This window comes from Oncorhynchus masou, chromosome 21 (assembly GCF_036934945.1).
Source record: "Oncorhynchus masou masou isolate Uvic2021 chromosome 21, UVic_Omas_1.1, whole genome shotgun sequence".
Taxonomy (NCBI): domain Eukaryota; kingdom Metazoa; phylum Chordata; class Actinopteri; order Salmoniformes; family Salmonidae; genus Oncorhynchus; species Oncorhynchus masou.
Window position 1 is genome coordinate 4,735,001 of NC_088232.1, and position 22,463 is coordinate 4,757,463.

Below are 22,463 nucleotides of genomic sequence, written 5' to 3' on the forward strand. Positions count from 1 at the left end.
TGAGCCAGACATGGAGTGTTTCAGTTCTCAGCCAGACAGGGACGGTTTCAGTTCTGAGCCAGACAGGGAGGGTTTCAGTTCTGAACCAGACAGGGAGGGTTTCACTACTGAGCAACGCAGCATAGTGAGGAAAACCAGATCCAGATAGAGCTGAACCAAAGCTGAACAACCCATTAAAATAGATGCAGATCAGCCACCCCGACCGGCTCTGTCTGCTTCACATTATGGCAAAGATGCCTGCGCCAGTATTCTTAAAATGTCTCAGTGTAGTAGAGCTGATCTAGAATCAGTGGTGTCTTTTAGAACATAATGATTACGATTCCAAGAATAGGGAGGACATGATCCTAGACCAGCACTCCTACTCCCTATATGAATACAGCCCTGTAAGAAATTGCAGCCGCCCCATGTCTGCTTCACATTACGGGAAGGATGCCTTGTGCCTTGGCTCTGTATCATTCCACTGAGCGATCCCGTGTTTATTTAAGAGAAGAAAGAGCCACATTAAAAACAGTGGGATAGTGGAATAGCAGCGCCTGATGCTTCCAAGCTGTTGCATGGGAGAAGTGTGTAGGGAGTGTTTTTTAAGGAGTGAATGGTGGCAGTGGTAGTAAATGATGGAGGAATTCCTATTGTTCTCTTAGTACATAAAATACATGTCCCTGGCCTTTATCTATCTCTCTCTCTCTGGCTCTCTCTCTCTCTCTGTCGGTCTCTCTCTCTCTCTCTGGCTCTCTCTCAGTGTCTCTGTCTCTGTCTCTGGCTCTCTCTCTCTCTCTGTCGGTCTCTCTCTCTCTCTCTCTCTGGCTCTCTCTCGGTGTCTCTGGCTCTCTCTCTCTCTCTCTCTCTCTGTCGGTCTCTCTCTCTCTCTCTGGCTCTCTCTCGGTGTCTCTGTCTCTGTCTCTCTCTCTCTCTGTCTGTCTCTCGCTCTCTCGCTGGCTCTCTCTCTTCCCTTGTTTCTGTCCCTCTTGCTTCACTGCTTGCACTCCCTACCCCACCCTCCTCTTTCTCTTCATTTTTGTTCTCTCTCTCTCCTCTTCCACCCCTATCCTCCTTCCCTCTCTCATGCTGCGAGTCATTGATCTATGTGTTCGTACTGAATGACATGTGACATACATGAGCAGAGTGTGTTGCTCAGACCTCTGTGGTACCTGATGGCCTTTCCTAGAAAGAGGGGACAAACACCGCCTGAGGTGGCTGGCGGAACCCAGCGCCCCTGTGGGACCTGGCGGAGGCGGTGGCGTGTAGACAGGAGGGCAGCAGGGTTGTGTGTGTCCTGTGGAGCAGGGGGCAGAGAGTCCCTGAGGTGAAGCAACAGGCTTTCTCAGGCGCCTCTCTGAGGTCACCCCGTAAACAGCCCTGGGGCGAACACACACATTCATCTAGACACACACACACAACCTGCCAATAACCCCTGGGTGTGCGTGCGTGTGTGTGTGTGTGTGTGTGCGTGCGTTAGAGCCTCAGGTAAAAGGAGTAATCCTCTCTGTCAACTCAGACGGCATCTCAGTTCACCACATGACTTCACACTCACGCATAATGCACACACACACAGATTGACTCACAAACACACTCTGACAGTCAGCATCACAGTTCATTGCTGATGAGGTGTTTGACTGGCTCGAGAGAATATGACCGAGTTAGTGTGTGGGTATGTGTGTGTGTTCACAGGTATCACGATTGCATCTTTTTATCATAGTGAGGATTGAAAGAACATGGAGAAGGGAACTAATAAAACAGGAATGAGCTTGCAGCTGGTGTGTGTGTGTGTGTGTGTGTGTGTGTGTGTGTGTGTGTGTGTGTGTGTGTGTGTGTGTGTGTGTGTGTGTGTGTGTGTGTGTGTGTGTGTGTGTGTGTGTGTGTGTGTGTGTGTGTGTTGGCGTAGGTCCTGCCTGTCACAGGAGTGGATTTTCCTGCTCTGCTGTTCCACTGTAAAACCACGGTAACTCTACAGCTCTCTCTCTCTCTCACCTGTTTAAAAGCCCTTCACTTCAGTTGGCCCACGGGTTTAGTGTATGTTTACTTAGTATTTTGTAATGACAGTTGAGTGACTTGGATTTAATTAGATTTGTTGCAGCGTTCATTGGCGTCAGTTAAGAACACACACAAATACAATGAAAGGTTTTAGTCATTGTTAATTTGGGTATTTTATTTAGTTTGGGTGTTTTCCAACAGGTAGGACAACAGACAGCATCTCTACTTCCTTTATTGTCTGTGATCAGAATCCGACTGTACGTTTCCATAACAAGAGACGAAGGATAAAAAGACAAATCAAAGGATGACATTTATATGAACCAGCAGCATTTCATTTTAAGAACAAACTATTTCAACTCTGTCGCTAAGCACACAAGTATGTCAATGCATATTTGTGTTTATTTGTACTTTTATTTAACTAGGCAAGTCAGTTAAGAACAAATTCTCATTTACAATGACGGCCTCCACCGGCCAAACCCGGATAACGCTAGGGCCAACTGTGCACCGCTCTATGGGACTCCCAATCACAGCCGGTTGTGCTACAGCCTGGATTCGAACCAGGGTGGCTGTAGTGACGCCTCTCGCACTGAGATGCGGTGCCTTAGACCGCTCGGGAGCCCGGATATGTCAATGCATAGCTATCAATTATTGAAACATTTTCCTGCGAAATGTTGTTGAAGTATAACTGTGTAAACCACGGCACTCTCTCCTGTCTGTGTTTCTGACTGAAGTACAAATGAGATCGTCTTGGCTAATGTTATTATGTGAACACATTACCATAATAGTGTTGCAGTGTTCTTTTCCCGTTTAAAACTCCGGCTCCAGTCATTGAACCAAAGCACTTTTTAATTAGGAATTTAATGACCAATAATGCACTTGATCAGCCAGACCTAATTTCATTTAGACTCAGACAAATCAGATGAACGTTGTCACTCTCTTTTGTGTCACCGGAGGGAGGGGGGGGGGGGGATTCCTCACATTCACCTATTTTGGTTTTGAATGAATAATTGTTTTCAGTGATTAAATCCGTTTTAGTGTAATGTTTTGACAATTTAAATACGTATAATGTTCAGAGGAGACGTTGATAATGTTTTCTCTGTATAAAATTCAGCACATTAGCATTAAGTCAAACTGAAAATTATTGTAAACATTGAAAATTATATTATCCTTTGTTTGATAAACTTTTTCTAATGACTGTGTGCAAAAATTATATATATATATATATCGTTATGTGTGAATTTAAATTATTTATGTATATTTATATTATTTAGCTCAGGGACTCGATCTAGCAAGCTTTCTGGCCCAACATTAACCACTAGGCTACCTGCCGTCTTACTGACTGATCCTGACAGATCACCACACTGCTGCTGATCTGATTCACACACTAAGTCTCATTCCCCCAAATAAGCACTTCTCCCAGCTCAGTCACCTCTCCTCCTCTCCCTCCCTTCCTCCGTTACTCATTCACTCACTCAGTTGTCACTCTGCCCTCCTATCTGCCTCAGTACATTTTTACAAAACTATAAACCAGCAGAGTGAGGAGCTGTCTTTCTCTCAGTCGCTCCCTCTCTGTCTCTCCCTCTCTTTCTCTCGCTCTTCCTCTCCTCATACTGGATCAGTATTAATACTCATGAATGATGGGGCGTTGTTGGGGCTGCTGATGCTCATATGCCACTTCTGTAGATTTATTTGTCAATTTAAGATGACCACGAAAAACGTAGGAATCAATCAATCCGCATCATTAATCCAATGGAAAGATGTCATGATTTATTATAGACATATTGAAATAGAATGGGCAAATGAGAGAAACAAATTGATACAATTTAACACCAACAATAAGGCATGCACTAGGGATGGGGGTGTGAGCATTTAGGTCTTTAGTCGTCATTGTGTATCTTTGTATTTGGTGTGTGGAATACTCTGTCTATCCACTGCCATGCTTAGGAAGACCTGATAACACACACCCTTGTGTGGGGAAAACATGCAAATGATGCTGTCAACCTTTTCAACCAGGAGCGGCAGCCTGGCATACCTTAACGGTACCCTTTAAATAACGCCTGTACTCTCGTTGTCATTTCTTCAATTCCTCCTGATAGTGAGGAGAGAGAGAAGGCAGAGAAAGGCTGATGCCCTCCTCCTTCCCTTTTCCCCAAATTCCGTTTTCTCCATTTTGTTTTTCCAGGTTTCTCTTTTCTCCTGTTTAAAAAAAAAAATATTTTCCTCTGAAAATCACACTTTTTAAAAATAGAAAAACAACTAAATTGGATGTTGTAAATCCACAACAAAACAGATCAGGATACCACTCTTTAAATTTACATTTTTGGTGTAAAAACCTAGACAAACTGTCACAAACACATACATGGGGAATTCTCCCTGCCCCTTCAGAAAGTCACAGGTAATACAAATCACGGATGCATTCTGTTCATGTCTTATGATAAACTTGGGCAAATTAATACATGTTCAGTTCATTTAGTTGATTCCCTACTAAGTTGAATACATTTTTGAAATATTGATGAAATCCGTTTTAATGTCTGGATTCCATGATTCCGTCTGTGTTCTCCGCATCGCAGATGTTATAGGGCCGTAGAAGCATCTCTCCCCATTTCATTAGGAAGAATCCACCTTCCAAGCCTCCCAACTGCCTCCCTCGCTTTGCTATCATCTGGGACGAGTTTAGAAAACTGACGCAGGAAAAACTTATCAAGAAATATTTTGATAACTTCAAAAAAACGACGAATGAAGTCTGAAACAAATAAACGTTTGAGAAAGAGCTACCAAGCACAATCTCTGGGAGACCTCCAGAAAAGGGCCAGCCAGGATTCCCAAATTAAAAAATTAGAAGCAGAGAAAGTTTTTTTGGCTAATAAACATACCCCCGGGTGGACTCCATGCAATGCTTATTACTCTGACACACACACACACACACACACACACACACACACACACACACACACACACACACACACACACACACACACACACACACACACACATATACAAACACACACACACACACACACACACACACACACACACACACACACACACACACACACACACACACACACACACACGTTTATTGCTCCTCTGTCTTCCATTAGAAGTATGTCGTTTTAGTTTTTGTTTCTCAGGATGTTGTCTGTAGATTTGATTAATTCTCGATGGCAGCGGGGCTTAATGAAAGACTGAAAATGTTTTCCCCTTCTTCTTCCTTCCTCCTTGATACACACACATGTGCACATGTACACGCACACACACGTTATTCTTTGCTTTCAGTCAGGTCTTTTTATCTAATGGATGTGTCGTACTTATCAGCAACTCTAGACACATACCAGATCAGGGGGACGGGCGTAATCAATTAAGTCCCCCCCTCCTCTCCCCGCCTTACCTCTGGCTTTTTTCTCCCACTCCCACTCCCTCTCCCACTCCCTCTCCCACTCCCTCTCCCACTCCCACTCCCACTCCCTCTCACCCCTGCCCTCCTGACTTCAGTTCCCAAAGGCTGTTTCCTGCCTGCCTCTCCTCACTCCGATGCACTCAGGCCCTGCCAAGACACACACTCACACAAGCAAGTGTGCGCACACACACACACACACACACACACACACCGCTGAACGCTCCAGAAGGTGGGGAGGATTTAAGGATCCCGGGAAGATTAAGTACACAGCTTAGCGCTATCTGACCGCTGTGTCTCACGCTTTTCCTTTGATTTTCTTCCCCTCCCTCTCTCTCTCTCTTTCCCTGTCCTCCCTCTCTCCAGGTAGCCGAGCCTAAGCGGAGCGGGTTGGGCGGACCCTTCCTCCTCCACCCCCCCCCCCCCCACCCTCCTACTCCTCCAGCGTCCCGGTCCGTGCCGTGTTTGTGTCTATCCGCCGGGGTCGGTGAAGCATGCTGGCAGTATGGACGTGAAGGAACGCAGGCCCTACTGCTCGCTGACCAAGAGCAGGCGCGACAAGGAGCGGCGCTACACGGGCTCGTCCGGCGACAGCGAGGAGTGCGGCGGCGGCGGTCCGGGACCGAGGGTACCCACCCAGAAGTCGTACAGCTCCAGCGAGACGCTCAAGGCCTTCGACCACCAGGACTCTTCCAGACTATTGTACAGCAGCAGAGTGAAGGAGATGGTGCACCGTGAACAGGACGAGTACACCCGACAAGGTACTAGTTAGCCTAGTTAGATATCCGCTGCTGTTGTGCCTTTGAGCAAGGCATCTAGCATGCTCTAAATGCGCTGCCCTGCGGCTGACCATGTAGGCAGGGCTTGAGGTGGGCCTGGTACTTACCAGTACAGAGTATCATCCGGCACTTTTTTCTACTGCTTGAGTACCGGAACCTCTTATACCACCTTGACTATTGGCTCTAAAATATGATCACCAGGACTGGAAATGTAAATATGATCACCAGGCATGTAACTGTAAATATGATCACCAGGACTGAAAAAAATGCAAATATGATCACCGGGACTAGAAAATGTAAATATGATCACCAGGACTAGAAAATATAAATATGATCACCAGGACTGTCAAATGTAAATATGATCACCAGGACTGGAAATGTAAATATGATCACCAGGCATGGAAATGTAAATATGATCACCAGGACTGGAAATGTAAATATGATCACCAGGCATGGAAATGTAAATATGATCACCAGGACTGAAAAAAATGCAAATATGATCACCAGGACTAGAAAATGTAAATATGATCACCAGGACTATAAAATATAAATATGATCACCAGGACTGGAAAATGTAAATATGATCACCAGGACTGGAAAATGTAAATATGATCACCAGGACTGGAAAATTCAATTGAGCACCAGTGCCTTTGCCATTCCATTTCAAGCTGTCTGTAGGTTTTACTCTGTAGTTACGGTCAGCTGTACCTGCATGAACTCTTCCTTAGGTTGGCCCCTAAGAGGTGAAGTCTCTGTTTACATACGATTACCTCAGGTGGGCCCCCTCCATGTTGACTTATGCCACCGAGCTGGGCCACAGCTCAAATGTTTACCTTAGATAAGGGATAAGGGCAGACTACTTCAGATTTAAAGTGCGCTCAAGGACACGACCCTGCCCTATGAGGAATCCGTTTCTGTGGATAAGGGACGAGGTGTAATTACATTTACAGTGCACTTATGTCATGAAGAAAACATGTTGTAGCTACAGTTTCAATCCAAAAAGAAGAACTCTCATTACCTCTCTGGTTGGTATCTCACTCGGTGCTGGTCCTCTGTAGCTCAGCTGGTAGAGCGTAGCGTTTACAACACCGGGATAGTGGGTTCCATTGCCGAGACCACCCATGTGTAAAAATGTATGTGTGCACACATAACTATAAGTGGCTTGGGATAAGAGGGGTCTGCTAAATGGTATATAATAGCTGCATGGTTAGTGTTGATCATGAACACTGGGGGTTGTCTAGCTGATAAGGAGCTCCAGGGGTAATGTGTTGACAGGTAGATGGGGGTATTGGGGTAAGGAAAGGGGTAACAGCCTGGGTAGGTTGGGGCTATGTATGACATCCTCGCCATATTAACAGATGGGGGCGGCAGGTAGCCCTGAAGTTAGCGCGTTGGGCCAGTAACCGAAGGGTGCAGACAAGGTAAAAAAAAATAGAAAATTGTCAGTGTGAACTTGAGCAAGTCTAATTGCTCCAGGGGCGCTGTACAATGGCGACTCACTTGTGTGTAACAGAACAAATATAAACACCCCCCAAGTTATTATCGAGACACCCTCTCTGCCTCTCGCTGGCAGAGCTAGTCCCCTAAGTGGGCCACTCGGTCACTGGACTTTTTGGGCCATAGCGTTCGCTGGACAGACTTAAGCACTACACACACGCCACTTGGCTAAGCACCTCTTTCTGTCTCCTTGCCCAGTAACTCACTTAGTACCTGCCCTCATAGGAGCTAATGGTGACATTATGCTATGCTAATATAGCTAGTACCATTTGTTTATACTGTATGTTAATGTGGTGACACCATAGAAATAGAAGAGGTAGAACGGGTTTGGAACCTATTTGCCCTGAATGGGGATGCCCATTCTATTCATTCAAATTCTATGGGTTTGACATTGACCTTAAATGGTTTGGTCACTTCAGAAATAATAGCGGGACAGTATTCATTTGTGAAACTTGATGGACGAAAACTGGAATAATTAGACTTGTTGACCATCAGAGCTAAAATAAAAAACAGGGATTTTTGTAATTATTAGATTTTATAACGCACAGCGAGCGCATATCTCTGAAACTGTTTTGAACTCTTGACATGAACTGGTTTGTGGAAAGATGGAGGCAAAGCGTTTTACCAGGTCCATCCATATTTTCCAGAAACATAACAAAAGTAATTTGAAGTTCATTACAATTCATAAATAGTGGAGAGAGAAAAAAAAACGCCATTACTTGAATTATCTTATCATGTACATTTTCATTGCCACACTAATTGGTGCTCATTTAAAATTAATATAATTTTAATTGAACTGCAGTGACTATCTTAGTTATGTCTGTAATTAACAAGCCTTTGTAGTCACTCTTATTCCTAGATCAAAGATTGCTCCAGACAGTATTTTATCCACAGATTTCACAGTCAATATTTTATCCTTCTCATAATGTAAATGATCTCGGAGGAAATTTGGAAGATTTTTCATATTTTTCTGATCAACCAATGATTTGACCGTGCTGTGAAACTTCTGGATTCTACTACCATGTGGGGCATGGCATGCATCAGAACCAATTCACAATGAGGATGACTTATATGTCGCTTGAGAACAACATTTTCATATTTGAATCTAAATATAGTTAAATAATACTCTACCCTAAATGAGATAAAGCATGTATTTATCTGAATCTTCGACCATTAAATATTTCAATATTTGAAAACGAAAGAAGCCATATATGTAGTTGTTGTCACTGATATGGTCATTTTACCCAGGCCTGTGGAATATAAAGCAGTTGCCTCTCATTGAGATACTTGTATTACGTTTATATTACAGTCATTTTCATAACTGCAAAGGTAGTGGGGCGTGAAACACTTTCCATTATCCCAAAAAATAGTGAATATTAGCTCGTCTCGTATTAAGTTATTCACCACAAATCAGCTAAGCTGGAAGAACACGTTATCAGAGTGAATGTATACTAATCTAAGGATTCAAAAGTAATATAATAACTTATTACTGAAGCAAAAATTATCACTAAATACGGTCACTAAATGAGATACGATAATCACTGAATAGCGGCAGGAATAATATTTTTGACAAACATTTCACAGCATTTATAAGTTTAAAAAATCAATATATATGTTTATACATGTTCAGGCATGTTCTTAGCCAGCCCGTTCCTATCACCACGGCAGCTAAACCCACTGAATGGAATGCAGTCTAAATCCAAATGTAAGTGTGACATAAATGTCTTTAAGCGAGAGAAAAGAGTTTAGCTTTGCAGGAAATTAATAGCGTTAGTTAAAAAAGGAACTAAATGAGTTATGTATCACAGACTCTATTTTTAATTAGATCATGTTTTAAAATTCCCCAACATAAAATGCAAGCCACTTCAATTGTAGTAGAATGGTTAATAGCCCTAAGAGGAATTATACAGTGTATTATTGGCTGTAGTCATAGAGATCCTATACAATTATATAGTATTCTAATTCCATGCCTGTAGTTGTGTTGGCATATGAGGACCCAGATAATTAAATAGTTAATTTTGATCCATGGCTACTGTGTCTTGTACAATTTGTTACAAATGTGGGAAATGTTTGTACATGATATTCTCCCAGATCATTTTAAGAAGTACTTTGTTCGATGGCATATTCAGAATTTTTATATTAATGTTGAGAAAAAATGTAAATATGTAAAACTATACATACTAAAATTATAATATTTATACATATTATTATTAATAATACAAATATGATTATTTTTAATTTTGTGTTATTATTAGTAGAAATATGTTGTAAGTTTTCATTCATTATTAGTTAAACTAAATGAAATGTGTAGTCAGTGTATGTCAGAAATAAAAGCCTTAATGTGGAACACGTCCTTAACTCCACCCTGATGACTTCATATGATTGTTAACGGCTGTTGTTGCCGTTTGTCTTGTTGAGGTGGCGGCGTCGCCTTTGAAGTAGTGATTTTACGCTTTCAAGGCCTTGAGATATTTATGAAATCACCAACCAGATTGGGGAAGTGCCTTAACTACTAATCTGTCTGCCAGGACAACATAGCAGAGCAGCCACCATCTTCTCTCCCATCTGCACCACATTACCCCTCCCCGAGAATGCACGTGCTCAAACACACACCGTATTCCGTCTGCCTGCAAGAGGAAAACATTTTTACTTTAAGTCTCTGTACTCTACACTTGGGATTTTTATCTGTTAATACATTTAACAATATTTTGGCAAATATTCTCAAATTAATTTGGGGAGTTTCAATTAATGGTTTCCATAGAGATTGCAGTTATTTGATCATTTCGGTGGCTCCAAATCTACTGTATTTAACGTTATACTGATTAGTTAGGCTACTGTACCTTCTTACTTGTGTTTTTTTTTGCAATGCAAATGAATTGTGCCTGGATTGTTTTCTACAATACTAGTGGGTCTTGCATTCCTTTCAGCCTGCATAATGTTACCACATTAGATATAACCAAAGTGCAGCCACATATGAGATCAATCATTAACACAGCAACCTCTGCCAAATATTTCTCTCTCGCTCTCTCTCTCAGTTGATGAGTTGATAAGTTGCAGACATTATGTGTATTTGCTTCATGCGTTGTAAATTATTGCTATGTACCCTGAGCCCCTCCAGTGATGTTTGCCGTTTCCTACGCGCCAGCCAACATTAGTAACCCGCAAGTAACGCTTTTATAGGGCATTTATCGTTGAACCTTGTGGGCTTGTCGTTGTGCTCTCCTGCACTGAAACAGTGGCTAGGTCAATAGGACGTTCCAAGGTGCTCTTTGTTGTTGGGTTTTGCTTTAGCATTATGCAATTTGTTAGCACTCCCCACTGGGCACAGACGTCAATTCAGCGTCTATTCCACCAACGTAATGTCATTGAAATTACGTAGAAACAACGTTGATTCAATCAGTTTGTGCCCAGTACTGAAGTGCCCTTTATGTTAGCATGGTTCGAACCGTGTTTTTGTTATGCTAACGAGTTCAGCTTGAGCTGCGGAATGCGTTCTGCTCTGCCTAAGCAAAATGAACTGTATCATAGCGTGCTATTTTGCGCTACAGCATTAGGCCTATGTGTTGTTTCAGTTGTGTTTCAGCGATGATATGTTTTGCTTTAGGAGACTATAGATTCCCCTTCGGATGTTTTGTTTTGCGTTGGATATTTCTTTAGGCGTTTGGCTCGCTCCTCCAACGCGGTATAAATTGCCTTTAGCAAGTCGTGTTTCACTGAAGTATGTATCGTTTTCGTTGCTTCGTCATGCTCTACTTCAGTCGTTAGAGCAGGGGGTAGACAAGCAGATTTTTATCGCAGCCGATGGTCGGGTGACCGGAACCTAATTACCATAATTAGTAATAATAATTAACATTGAACAAATTGACGACAACTAATCCCTAAAAGAGATTGGATTTGAAATAACAATCATTTCATAACTTGGATTACATTGAGACACGATCACGTGTGTCCCTTCTATTTGTGGGAATGCTTAGGAACAGATTTGCTAAATTAAACACATTTTTTATCTGAATTACTGGTGATTTTAGTCTTCAGGGGGCTCCATAAAATAAAAGTTTAGGGTGTCTCCCTCCGTTTGATAATGAGAGTTTTCCATTAGGGCGTTGGTCTTATAGTGCTGTAGAATAGGGGGGGTTGCTAACTGCTAGCATGTTGTTAGCTAGTCAGGCATGGTCGTGGTAAGATACAACGGCCGGTGCTGGGAGTCCAGCGTGGGATCCTGGGTAACAGAATGTTAAGCCCCTGCAGTTATCTGAGAGTCAGATGAAACCTGATAGTCCCCTTTTTGGACTTCTAGGAGCTAGTGCTGTTTACAGTGTGTTTTCACTGGGGATTTCAGGCCAGTTGATACTGCACCCCACCAATCCCCATCACGGAAAAAAAAGTCAGCACAGGATTTGTTTGTATTTTCTCTCTCTCTTTCTTTTTAAGCCCATGCAGGATATTTTTTGCTCAACATCTCCAGTCCAAATGCCTGTCGGTCCCATGTTTCATGAGCTGAAATAAAAGATCCCATACATTTTCCATATGCACCAAAAGCTTATTTCTCTCAAATTTTGTTCACAGATTTGTTTACATCCATGTTACTGAGCTTTCCTAATTTGCCAAGATAATCCATCCACCTGTTTGGTAAATCAAGATGCACCTTGTACTGCAGACAATAAAAGGCCACAAAAAAATGTGCAGTTTTATCACACAACACAATGCCACAGATGTCAAGTTTTGATTTAGCGTGCAATTGGTATGCTGACTGCAGAACGTTCCACCAGAGTCGTTTTAGAGAAATTGGCAGTACGTCCAACCGGCCTCACAACCGCAGACCACGTGTAACCACACCAATCCAGGACCTCCACATCTGCCTTTTTCACCCGCAGGATTGTCTGAGACCAGCTTCCTAGACAGCTGATATGAAGCTGTGGGTTTGCACAACCTAAGAATTTCTGCACAAACTGTCTCAGGGAAACCATCTCAGGGAAGCTCATCTGCGTGCTCGTCATCCTCACCAGGGTCTTGACCTGACTGCAGTTCAGCGTCGTAACTGACTTCAGTGGGCAAATGTTCACCTTCGATGGCCACTGGCTGGAGAAATGTGCTCTTCACGGATGAATCCCAGTTTCAACTGTACCGGGCAGATGGCAGACGGCGAGCGGGTTGTATGGCGTTATGTGGGCGAGCGGGTTCTGCCCCTGAACAAGGCAGTTAACCCACTGTTCCTAGGTTGTCATTGTAAATAAGAATTCGTTCTTTACTGACTTGCCTAGTTAAATAAAAAAAACAGTGCACCATGGTGGGGTTATGGTATGGGCAGGCATTAGCTACGAACACAATTGCATTTTATTGATGGCAATTTGAATGCACAGAGATACCGTGATGAGATCCTGAGGCCCATCATTGTGCCATTCATACACCGCCATCACCTCATGTTTCATCATGATAATGCACAGCCCCATGTCACAAGGATCTTTAATCAATTCCTGGAAGCTGAAAATGGCCATGTTCTTCCATGGCCTGTATACTCACCAGACATGTCACCCATTGAGCATGTTTGGGATGCTCTGGGTTGACGTGTACGACAGCGTGGTCCAGTTCCCGCCAATATCCAGCAACTTCACACAGCCATGGAAGAGAAGTGGGACAACATTCCACAGGCCACAATCAACATCCTGATCAACTCTATGTGAAGGATATGTGTCACATTGCATGAGGCAAATGGTGGTCACACCAGATACTGACTGGTTTTCTGATCCACGCCCCTACATTTAAAAAAAGGTATCTGTGACGAACAGATGCATATCTGTATTCCCAGGCATGTGACATCCATACACAAGGGCCTATTGCATTTCTTTCAATTGACGAATTTCCTTATATGAACTCAGTAAAATTGTAGAAATTGTTGCATGTTGCGTTTATATTCTTGCTCAGTTTAAATAGCCATCTATCTATCCATCTGCCACTGGTCAAATACAACTAAGGTTGGGGAGGGAGGGAGGGGGTCTGTCTGTCTGGTTTTCAGTGATAGGATGGATCTGAGGGTCGGGAGGCTGGAGGTCAGAGGGGCCTTGGGGGGGTGTGTGATATTAGCTTTGAGAATTACCAGGGACCTCAAGTTACGATATAATCACTATACTTAAGTGCTGATACGATATGTATTGCGATTTGATACTGTGATTTTATTGTGATTTGATGTTCCAAACATATTGCTCCCCATATGTCTGCTGCAGAGAGACAAGAGAGAACCAGGAGAAAACACATTTTGAGAAAACAAAATCAGTTATGGAAATAAAGTTTTGGTGCAGGTACAGCCATCTAGCGTAAAAAATAATATTGCGATATTCAAAACGATACAATATGATATCGTCAAAAATAACATCCCAATATGTAACTGAATAGATTTTCGCCCCCATCACCTGTATATAGGGCAGGAAGAGGTTTTAATGTGACAGATGATCTGTTAGTGACAGGGTTCAAGGTGTTTTGTCTTTATTGCCAAGTTACTGTCAAGTTAGATCAGCTGTACTCACTGTGTTCTCCTGTAAAAGGCCACTGAATTGTTCTCCCTGGTAAATTGCTAGCTCTCTTAAATATCTCTGAAATACTTGACATTTAGAATAAAAGACTCCAGCGCCTCTCTTATTGAAACTGTTGATGTCCTCAACCTTGTTCTTTGTGGAAGAGTCTTTAAGATCCTCCATCTTGTTTCCTCTCCTCTCTCAAAACTCCCTTTATTCTACTCTGTACTTCCTGTATTGTCTTGTAAAGGGGCACTAGTTTTTCATTTGGAAGACATTTAGTAACCGGTATACATGTTCAGGGTTCTAGTGTTGATGACTTCTACCTCGTTTCCTCTCCTCTCAGGGCAGAACTTCAACCTGAGACAACTGGGGATCTGCGAGCCGTCCACGCGCCGCGGCCTGGCCTTCTGCTCCGAGATGGGCCTCCCCCACCGCGGCTACTCGGTTGGCGCCGGCTCCGACGTGGACACCGAGAACGAGGGCGTGATGTCACCGGAGCGCGCCATGCGGCTGTGGGGCCGTGGGGTGAAGTCTGGCGGCCGGAACTCGTGCCTGTCCAGCCGGTCCAACTCGGCTCTGACCCTCACCGACACAGAGCACGAAAACAAGTCGGACAGCGATAATGGTGAGTCCGGTCGGTATGCACAACACACCTTTTTATTTAGCTCTCTCTTTTATCTCTCCTTCCTTGGCTCGGGCCACCTATAGGACAGGAGCGTGCACGGCTCGACTTCGTGCACACTCCCCGACACGTCCACTGACAATGAGGGATCGGTGAAACACGGTTGTTGGGAAAGAATGTTGAATGAGAGTTGGTGTCGCTCAGCGTTCCTTTCCTCTTGTGACCACTTCACTTGAGAAGATGCAGCTGTGAACTTGACAATGAGAGAATTTGAGGGAACTCAAGAATTAGCGTGAGTGTGAGTGTGTACTGTAAGTGTATGTCGGCATGTTCATTGAAGCCCACTGATTGGTGAAGGTGTAGGGTTAACCCCAAGGCGTGGTGACAGACTGTTGGATTATGACACTCAGGGTTTGACTTTGTTCTGAAGGCGAAAGTGAAGAGAGAGAGAGAACCCTGTCACCTGCTTTCTGCCCTCTACTCCCCCTCTCTTCTCCTCCGCTGCCCTCTACTCCCCCTCTCCTCTCCTCCGCTGCCCTCTGCTCCCCTCTGCTCCCTCTCTCTTCCGAGCTGCCAACCTTTTTTTGATTAAGTTTCCCCAGGTGGCCCCTAGAGCGCCATCACATATAGCTTTGTGACTCTGTCTCTGTCCCTCCCTGTATTTCTCTGTCTCTCTCTGTGTGTGTCTCTCTCTCTCTTTCTGTCGCTCTCTCTCTGTCTCTCTCTCTCTCTCTCTCTTTCTCTCTCTCCCACATTTACCCCTTTCCCTCACAGCCATTATATCAGCTCCATCCTTGCACTCCTCTCTCCCATCTGCCCTTTCTCTTTCTCTCTCTGTCTTCCTCACCTACCCAGTCTCTCCCCTTCTCTCTCTCAGGTTCACCTAGCCCAGTGGACGGAGTGTATCTCTGCCTGGGTGAGCTCACACAATGGTTAATTAGCAGGCCTTGGTGGTTTGAAGTAAACGTGTGAGATTTGAACGGGAGGAGGAGCAACACTCTTCTTTCGCTCTCTCGCTCCTCTATCGCTCTCACCCCATCTCCTCTCTCAGAGCGACCATGACTTTTTTGGTTTTGTGTTATTTTTCAAAGAGGACTTGTGTGACAGGTGGCGTTTTATGGCACTCTTTGGCACTCTACACCATCGAGTTTTGAAAGCATTTTATTGCATTGCTCTGACACCCACAAATGTTATTAATCATTTTTAGTTCTGTTTCTTCACATCAATATGGAATGGCAATGTGTCAAACTATTGGGAGTAAGAAAATAACAACATAAGAAAAAACCAGCTGACAATGTCAGATTTGTACCTTTAAAAACATGAAATTAAAAATATTTTAATGAACATAATTAACGATCAAAATTTTACCTGCATCTTCATGAAACTACATTCATTAGTCTGTCTCTAGACACCTCGGCTTACAGGTGCTGGGCTAACCTTTAAAATGTAGACGTTACAAAGCTGTTCTAGGACTGGAATCCCGGCGGTTCTAGTGATATAAAGCTCTTACCTAACCACTTCCATTAGGAGTTCCTATACCTTCATTAACACCTCTTTGGCTTCATTAAGAAACAAAAAAAACCAAAGTGCTGAAGTTGTGCGTTTATATATTAAATGCCATTAGAATGTGAGCTTGCACTCCCCAGAGTATAGACAGGCCCAGCTAGGAGGAAATTAGTAGTGGTTGGAATAGATTTTGTCTTAAAATAGTTGATGTTAGGAAAAGGAATTCAGCTGTGTGTGTGTGGGGGGGGGGGGGGGGGGTATATGTGTGTGTATATGCCTCTCAGACAGGTTATGAGTGTCATGTTTGCATTGAGGCCTGGCCATTGTTTAGGTCTGGTGTTCAACAGTGTTGCAGTGAATCTGCAGTTGTCTCGTTAAACTAGGACATATGCTGTAGGTGTTCCAGTTTCCCAGCTAACAGCTAACCAGTGACAGGTGTGGCCCTGCAAAATGCACAGATTGCACAGAGACTAGAAAGAGCTCATGATATTAAACAGAGTGGTGTGGATAGCGTGGGTGTGCGAGTACACTGTGGTGGCACCTGGAATTTTTAGTTTAAAGATCCAGCCGAGAACAGAATAAAGGATAAAGATGGTAACTGTTCTCTCTCAGAAGTAGGGGGGGGCTGTGAAATCCAAGGCTGCTGGGCCACGGACCCCCCTGCTCTATTCACTTTAAAGGCATACGTCCACATACACACGAAGACGCACACAGACACACACACTCTCTCCTGTCCCTTCCCCAGCCATGTCAAAAGGCTTCCTGTTTACATGTGCTTGGCGTCTCACGTAGCCTGAGGCGTGGAAGAGACTGTGTCCAAACGATTGACACACTGTTTGGTTTTCTTCTCCACCCCTCCCTCTGTCCTTCGCTCCGTCTCAAGGTAAAAGCTTGTCAGCACCCAAAGCTGGTGAGGTCATTGAAATTCCAAACAAGGCATTACAGCAAGTATCAGAATGGGTATTCAATAATAAACTGGTCTTAAAAACAGTTAACACTAAACACATTGTATTTGGTTCAAGACATTCTCTAAGACCTAAACCTCATCTGGAGTTGTGTATAAATGGTGTGCCCATTGAGAATTGTAGGAAGATAAACTCCTAGGTATGATTTTGGAAGGTCAATAATCATGGTCAAGTCATATTGACAAAGTTGTTGTGAAGATGGGGAGAGCGATGTCTGTTCTAAAAACACGTTCTGCGTTTTTGACACGAACGTCAACTGTACTAGTTGTTCAGGCTTTTGAGCTTGTCTCATCTTGATTACTGTCCTGTAATATGGTCAAGTGCAGCAAAGAAAGACCTAACAAAGCTGCAGCTGGCCCAGAGCAGAGCAGCACACCTCGCCCTGAAACGCACACACAGAACTAACGTCAACAACACGCAGGCCAGTCGTTCCCGGTTCAGGGTTCACCAGTGATTAACTGCTTCTCTCCTGGCTTTCAGGAGAAATATTACTGTGAGGAAAATTCCAGATGATCTGTATAATCAAAATTCATTCAGCTCAGACACGCAAGACATACCACCAGGGGTCTCTTATACAGAGCCCTGACCATGGAACTCCCTTCCCGCTCCTTTTCTGTACATCGTTGTATTTTACATTTGTGCCACTGTCCTTGTCTGTCAGTGTATCAGTGTTCTGTTACTTGTCAGGTTTGAGGTTTTTGTCGACCCCAGGAAGTGGTGCTGCTGCTTCAGCGAGAGCTAATGGGGATCCGAATGAAGCAAAATCAAAAGCTGAAGAGGTCCACTTTTTGAAGCTTTTCATCAGCCGACCGACACACACGCAAGCACATGAACACATGCTCTCACACACACAAAGGCACACACAGACACACACAGGCACACACAGGCACACACACACACACACACACACACACACACACACACACACACACACACACACACACACACACACACACACACACACACACACACACACACACACACACACACACACACACACACACTCACTGTAAGACATTAGGGTCCCTGTGCTTACACGACGGGGGGACCCGCCCGCTCTACTCTGCCTGAAGACCGTCGACAACTTCAAACATTCCAGGAACTAATTCCATTTAGGATAGTCGGGATAAAGGCAGGATAATGTAATGCGGTCTGTGACCAACCACGGAGGAAGGAGAGGCCTTCATCCCTCCGTCCCTCCGTCCACACTCCTCTTTTCATTACTGTTCCTCGGGGAAGTTTTCCTCTCTCTTTTGGCCTTTTTTTTTTTACTTTCTGCCTTTTCCCACTTTAACAAAGAACCCATATGGCATCAAGCAAATACACACCAGACCAGAACAAAATAGGATAAAAGTTTTCATGGTCCCTATTCCCTACTCCCTGGCCTTCGTCTCCGTGTCTTGTGACTAGCGCTTCTGTAACCGAGACGAAACCCTGGGAGGACACAGGAGTCACCTGAGCACCGTGCTCTGCTGTGTGGTTCTTTGTTGTGGTTGGGAGACGATGGGAAGAGAAGGAGACAGAAAACAAAGAGCGAGAAAGAGAGACGGAACACAAAAGAGACGTCTCTGGAGTTTGTGCTTCCTGGGGGAACCTGAGATGAGGATGCGCCCTCCTTGCCCGCCCCAACACCCCTCGTGCCCACCGGTACCCAGGAGTACCGCGCCTGCCACCCGCCATGAGCCACAGGAGACAGGCACCGGGTTAGGCATGAAAGAGAGAGAGAGAGAGAGAGAGAGAGAGAGAACATGGACGAGAGAAAGAAGAGATCTGACCGCACACACTTCTTCTGTTTCTCACGTCTCTTGTGGATTGGGCTGTAAAGTTGTCTGGGGAGAAGCCAATCAAACAAACAGCTCACTGGAACACCTCAGTGGAGTCACCAAACTCCATCATTCTATCTCCCTGCTGTCTGCCTTCAGCTGGCCCATCTTAAAAACGCAGACGGAAAACAAACCCTTTTTCCGCACTTTCTGGTGTGGGATCTTGACTATGTGTAGTTGCCTGTCAGCACTATTTTGTATAGCGTCACGTTTTGGTTGTTGTTTATTGTTTTGTTTAGTGAGTTTCAGTTTATTCAAATATGTGGAACTCTACACACGCTGCGCCTTGGTCTCATTCCTAAGACAAATGTGACACTAGTTCTACTGGTAGTACTGCTACTACCAGCAGTACTACACCTGCACCTGTCGACGACACAAGTTGTTCTGCTTCCACGAGCACATCCAATGCTACATCAGTAATTCTACATTTGTTGTTAGCCCAGCTAGCATGGACGCTGACAGTTGTGAATCTGATGCAGCCAAAGAGCTACTGCCCCCTTACTCGGGAAAGCACCGAACAACAGACAGGGACGTTGGACCATCGAAGAGGCGGAAATATGATGAGAACTACATTGATTTGGGGTTCACTTATATTGGGAGTAGTTTCCTTATACTTTCCTTATATGTGCAAAAGTACCATATTTTTTTTATTTCACCTTTATTTAACCAGGTAGGCAAGTTGAGAACAAGTTCTCATTTACAATTGCGACCTGGCCAAGATAAAGCAAAGCAGTTCGACACATACAACGACACAGAGTTACACGTGGAGTAAAACAAACATACAGTCAACAATACAGTATAAACAAGTCTATATACGATGTGAGCAAATGAGGTGAGATAAGGGAGGTAAAAGCAAAAAAAGGCCATGGTGGAAAAGTAAATACAATATAGCAAGTAAAACACTGGAATGGTAGATGGAAGAATGTGCAAAGTAGAAATAAAAATAATGCGGTGCAAAGGAGCAAAATAAATAAATAAATGAAATATAGTAGGGAAAGAGGTAGTTGTTTGGGCTAAAATACAGGTGGGCTATGTCACAACATGATGAAACCTTCACTCTTGCGGTGACATTTAGAAATAAAACGTGCCATTTAAAAAATTACGCCACGGGAGTTTTTTTAGCGAGAATTTAGATGACTTTTGAATAGTAAGACATGTATAAAAGCAACAGATACCATTAATAAGAAGGGGCTAGAAGCGTCTTATATGGTGAGCTACTGAGTGGCTAGGACAAGCAAGCCCCATACTATTGTGGAGGACTTAATTCTTCCTGCTGCTGCTGATATGGCTGGGACAATGCTGGGGGAAAAGGCCAAACAAACTATACAGACAATATCTTCATCAAACAACACTGTTTCAGGACACACCAGTGACATGGCAGGATATGTTTTGACACAGTTACTGCTTTGCATGCAAGCCAGTTAATTCTATACGTTACAGCTGGATGAGTCAACAGAAGTGGCGGGACTGGCACAGCTCCTGGTATATGTCTGTTATGTTTATGGGGGGTCAATTAAGGAAGACATCCTCTTCTGGAAACCAGGGCAGCAGGAGAGGATATTTTTGTGACATCAAATGGCTTTGTGACATCAAATGGACTTCGGTGGTCAAGATGTGTTGGTATCTGTACTGATGGCTTAAAAGCCATGACAAGGAGACATAGTGGAGTGGTAACTTGCCTGCAAGCAGTTGCTCCCGACGTCACTTGGGTACACATTGAAAATGGTTAACTTCGTTAAAGCAAGGCCCCTGAACTCTCGTGTATTTTCTGCACTATGCAATGATATGGGCAGCGACCATGTAATGCGTTTACAACATATGAGCTGGTTATCAAGGGGCAAAGTATTGACACGTTTTGTAAAATTGAGACAAGCTTAAAGTTTTCTTTACTGACCGGGTTTCTCACACGACTGGCCTATCTGGGTGATGTTTATTCTCGCCTGGATGATCTGAATCTAGGATTACAGGGACTCTCCGCATCTATATTCAATGTGCGGGACAAAATTGAGGCTATGATTTAGAAGTTGGAGCTCTTTTTTTGTCTGCATTAACAAGGACAACACACAGGTCTTTCCATCATTGTAAGATTTTTGTGTGCAAATGAACCCACCCTTATGGACAATGTCAAATGTGATATAGCGAAGCACCTGTGTGAGTTTTGTGCGCAGTTACGCAGGTACTTTCCTGAAATGGATGACACAAACAACTGGATTCGTTATCCCTTTCATGCCCCGTCTCCTGTCCACTTACCGATATCGGAAGATGAGAGCCTCATCGAAATTGCAACAAGCAGTTCTGTGAAAAATTAATTTAATCAGAAGCCATTGCCAGATTTCTGGATTGGGCTGCTCTCAGAGTATCCTGCCTTAGAAAATCGTGTTGTTAAGACACTGATACCCTTTGCAACCACGTACCTATGTGAGAGTGGATTCTTGACCCTCACTAACATGAAAACTAAATACAGGCACAGACTGTGTGTGGAGAATTATTCAAGACTGAGACTCTCTCCAATACAACCCAAGATTGCAGAGTTATGAGCATCCTTTCAAGCATACCATTCTCGGATTCCTACCGCAAGCTCTGAACCTTTACACTGGATCATCTCAGCTAGCTAGCTGCTATCCAAGTGGCTACTCCTGGCTAACGTCTCTATCCCAAAGCTAGCACCAGTTAGCCTGGAGCTATCCTTGAGCTAGGCCCATCTCCCGGCTAGCCGAAGAGGTCCATCAGCCAATTCTTGGGCTACAATACCTATTTTGCCAATTGGCCTGGACCCTTTACTTTCTACATGGAACCCCGCCAATCCATCACGACTGGTTTACCGATGTAACCGTCCGAGGTGGTTTCAACAGGCTCTTCCGTTGTGTCGTCGCAGGAGGCTCACCTACTAGCCCCGGCCTGCAAGCTGTCTGAATCGCCGTGTCTCCAGCTCGCCTAGCGTAGTAGCGTCTACCGACTTGGCTCCATCACTCAGATATTGCTACTCTTTGGACCCTATGATCACTCGGCAACACATGCCTCTCCCTAATGTCAATATGCCTTGTCTATTGCTGTTTCGGTTAGTGATTAATTTCTTATTTCACTGTAGAGCCCCTAGCCCTGCCCAATATGCCTTAGATAGCCCTTTTGTTCCATCCCCCATACATGCGGTGACCTCACCTGGCTTAACTGGTGTCTCCAGAGACAAAACCTCTCGCATCGTCACTCAATGCCTTGGTTTACGTCCACTGTACTCACATCCTACCATACCCTTGTCTGTACATTATGCCTTGAATCTATTCTTCTGCTCCCAGAAATCTGCTCCTTTTACTCTCTGTTCCGAACGCACTAGACGACCAATTCTTATAGCCTTTAGCTGTACCCTTATCCTACTCCTCCTCTGTTCCTCCGTTAA

General features: G+C 44.1%; 1 protein-coding gene across 2 annotated transcripts in view; it reads left to right on the top strand.

The window, feature by feature from the left end:
- Window positions 1-22,463, top strand: part of LOC135507602 (teneurin-3-like) — a 462,717-nt gene that overhangs the window by 115,733 nt on the left and 324,521 nt on the right. For both annotated transcript variants that reach the window (XM_064927148.1, XM_064927149.1), the window contains exons 3-4: window positions 5,732-6,126; window positions 14,497-14,778. In XM_064927148.1, coding sequence (XP_064783220.1) covers window positions 5,871-6,126; window positions 14,497-14,778 — 538 coding nt within the window. In that variant the 5' untranslated portion in view covers window positions 5,732-5,870. The remainder of the gene's footprint in view (window positions 1-5,731; window positions 6,127-14,496; window positions 14,779-22,463) is intronic.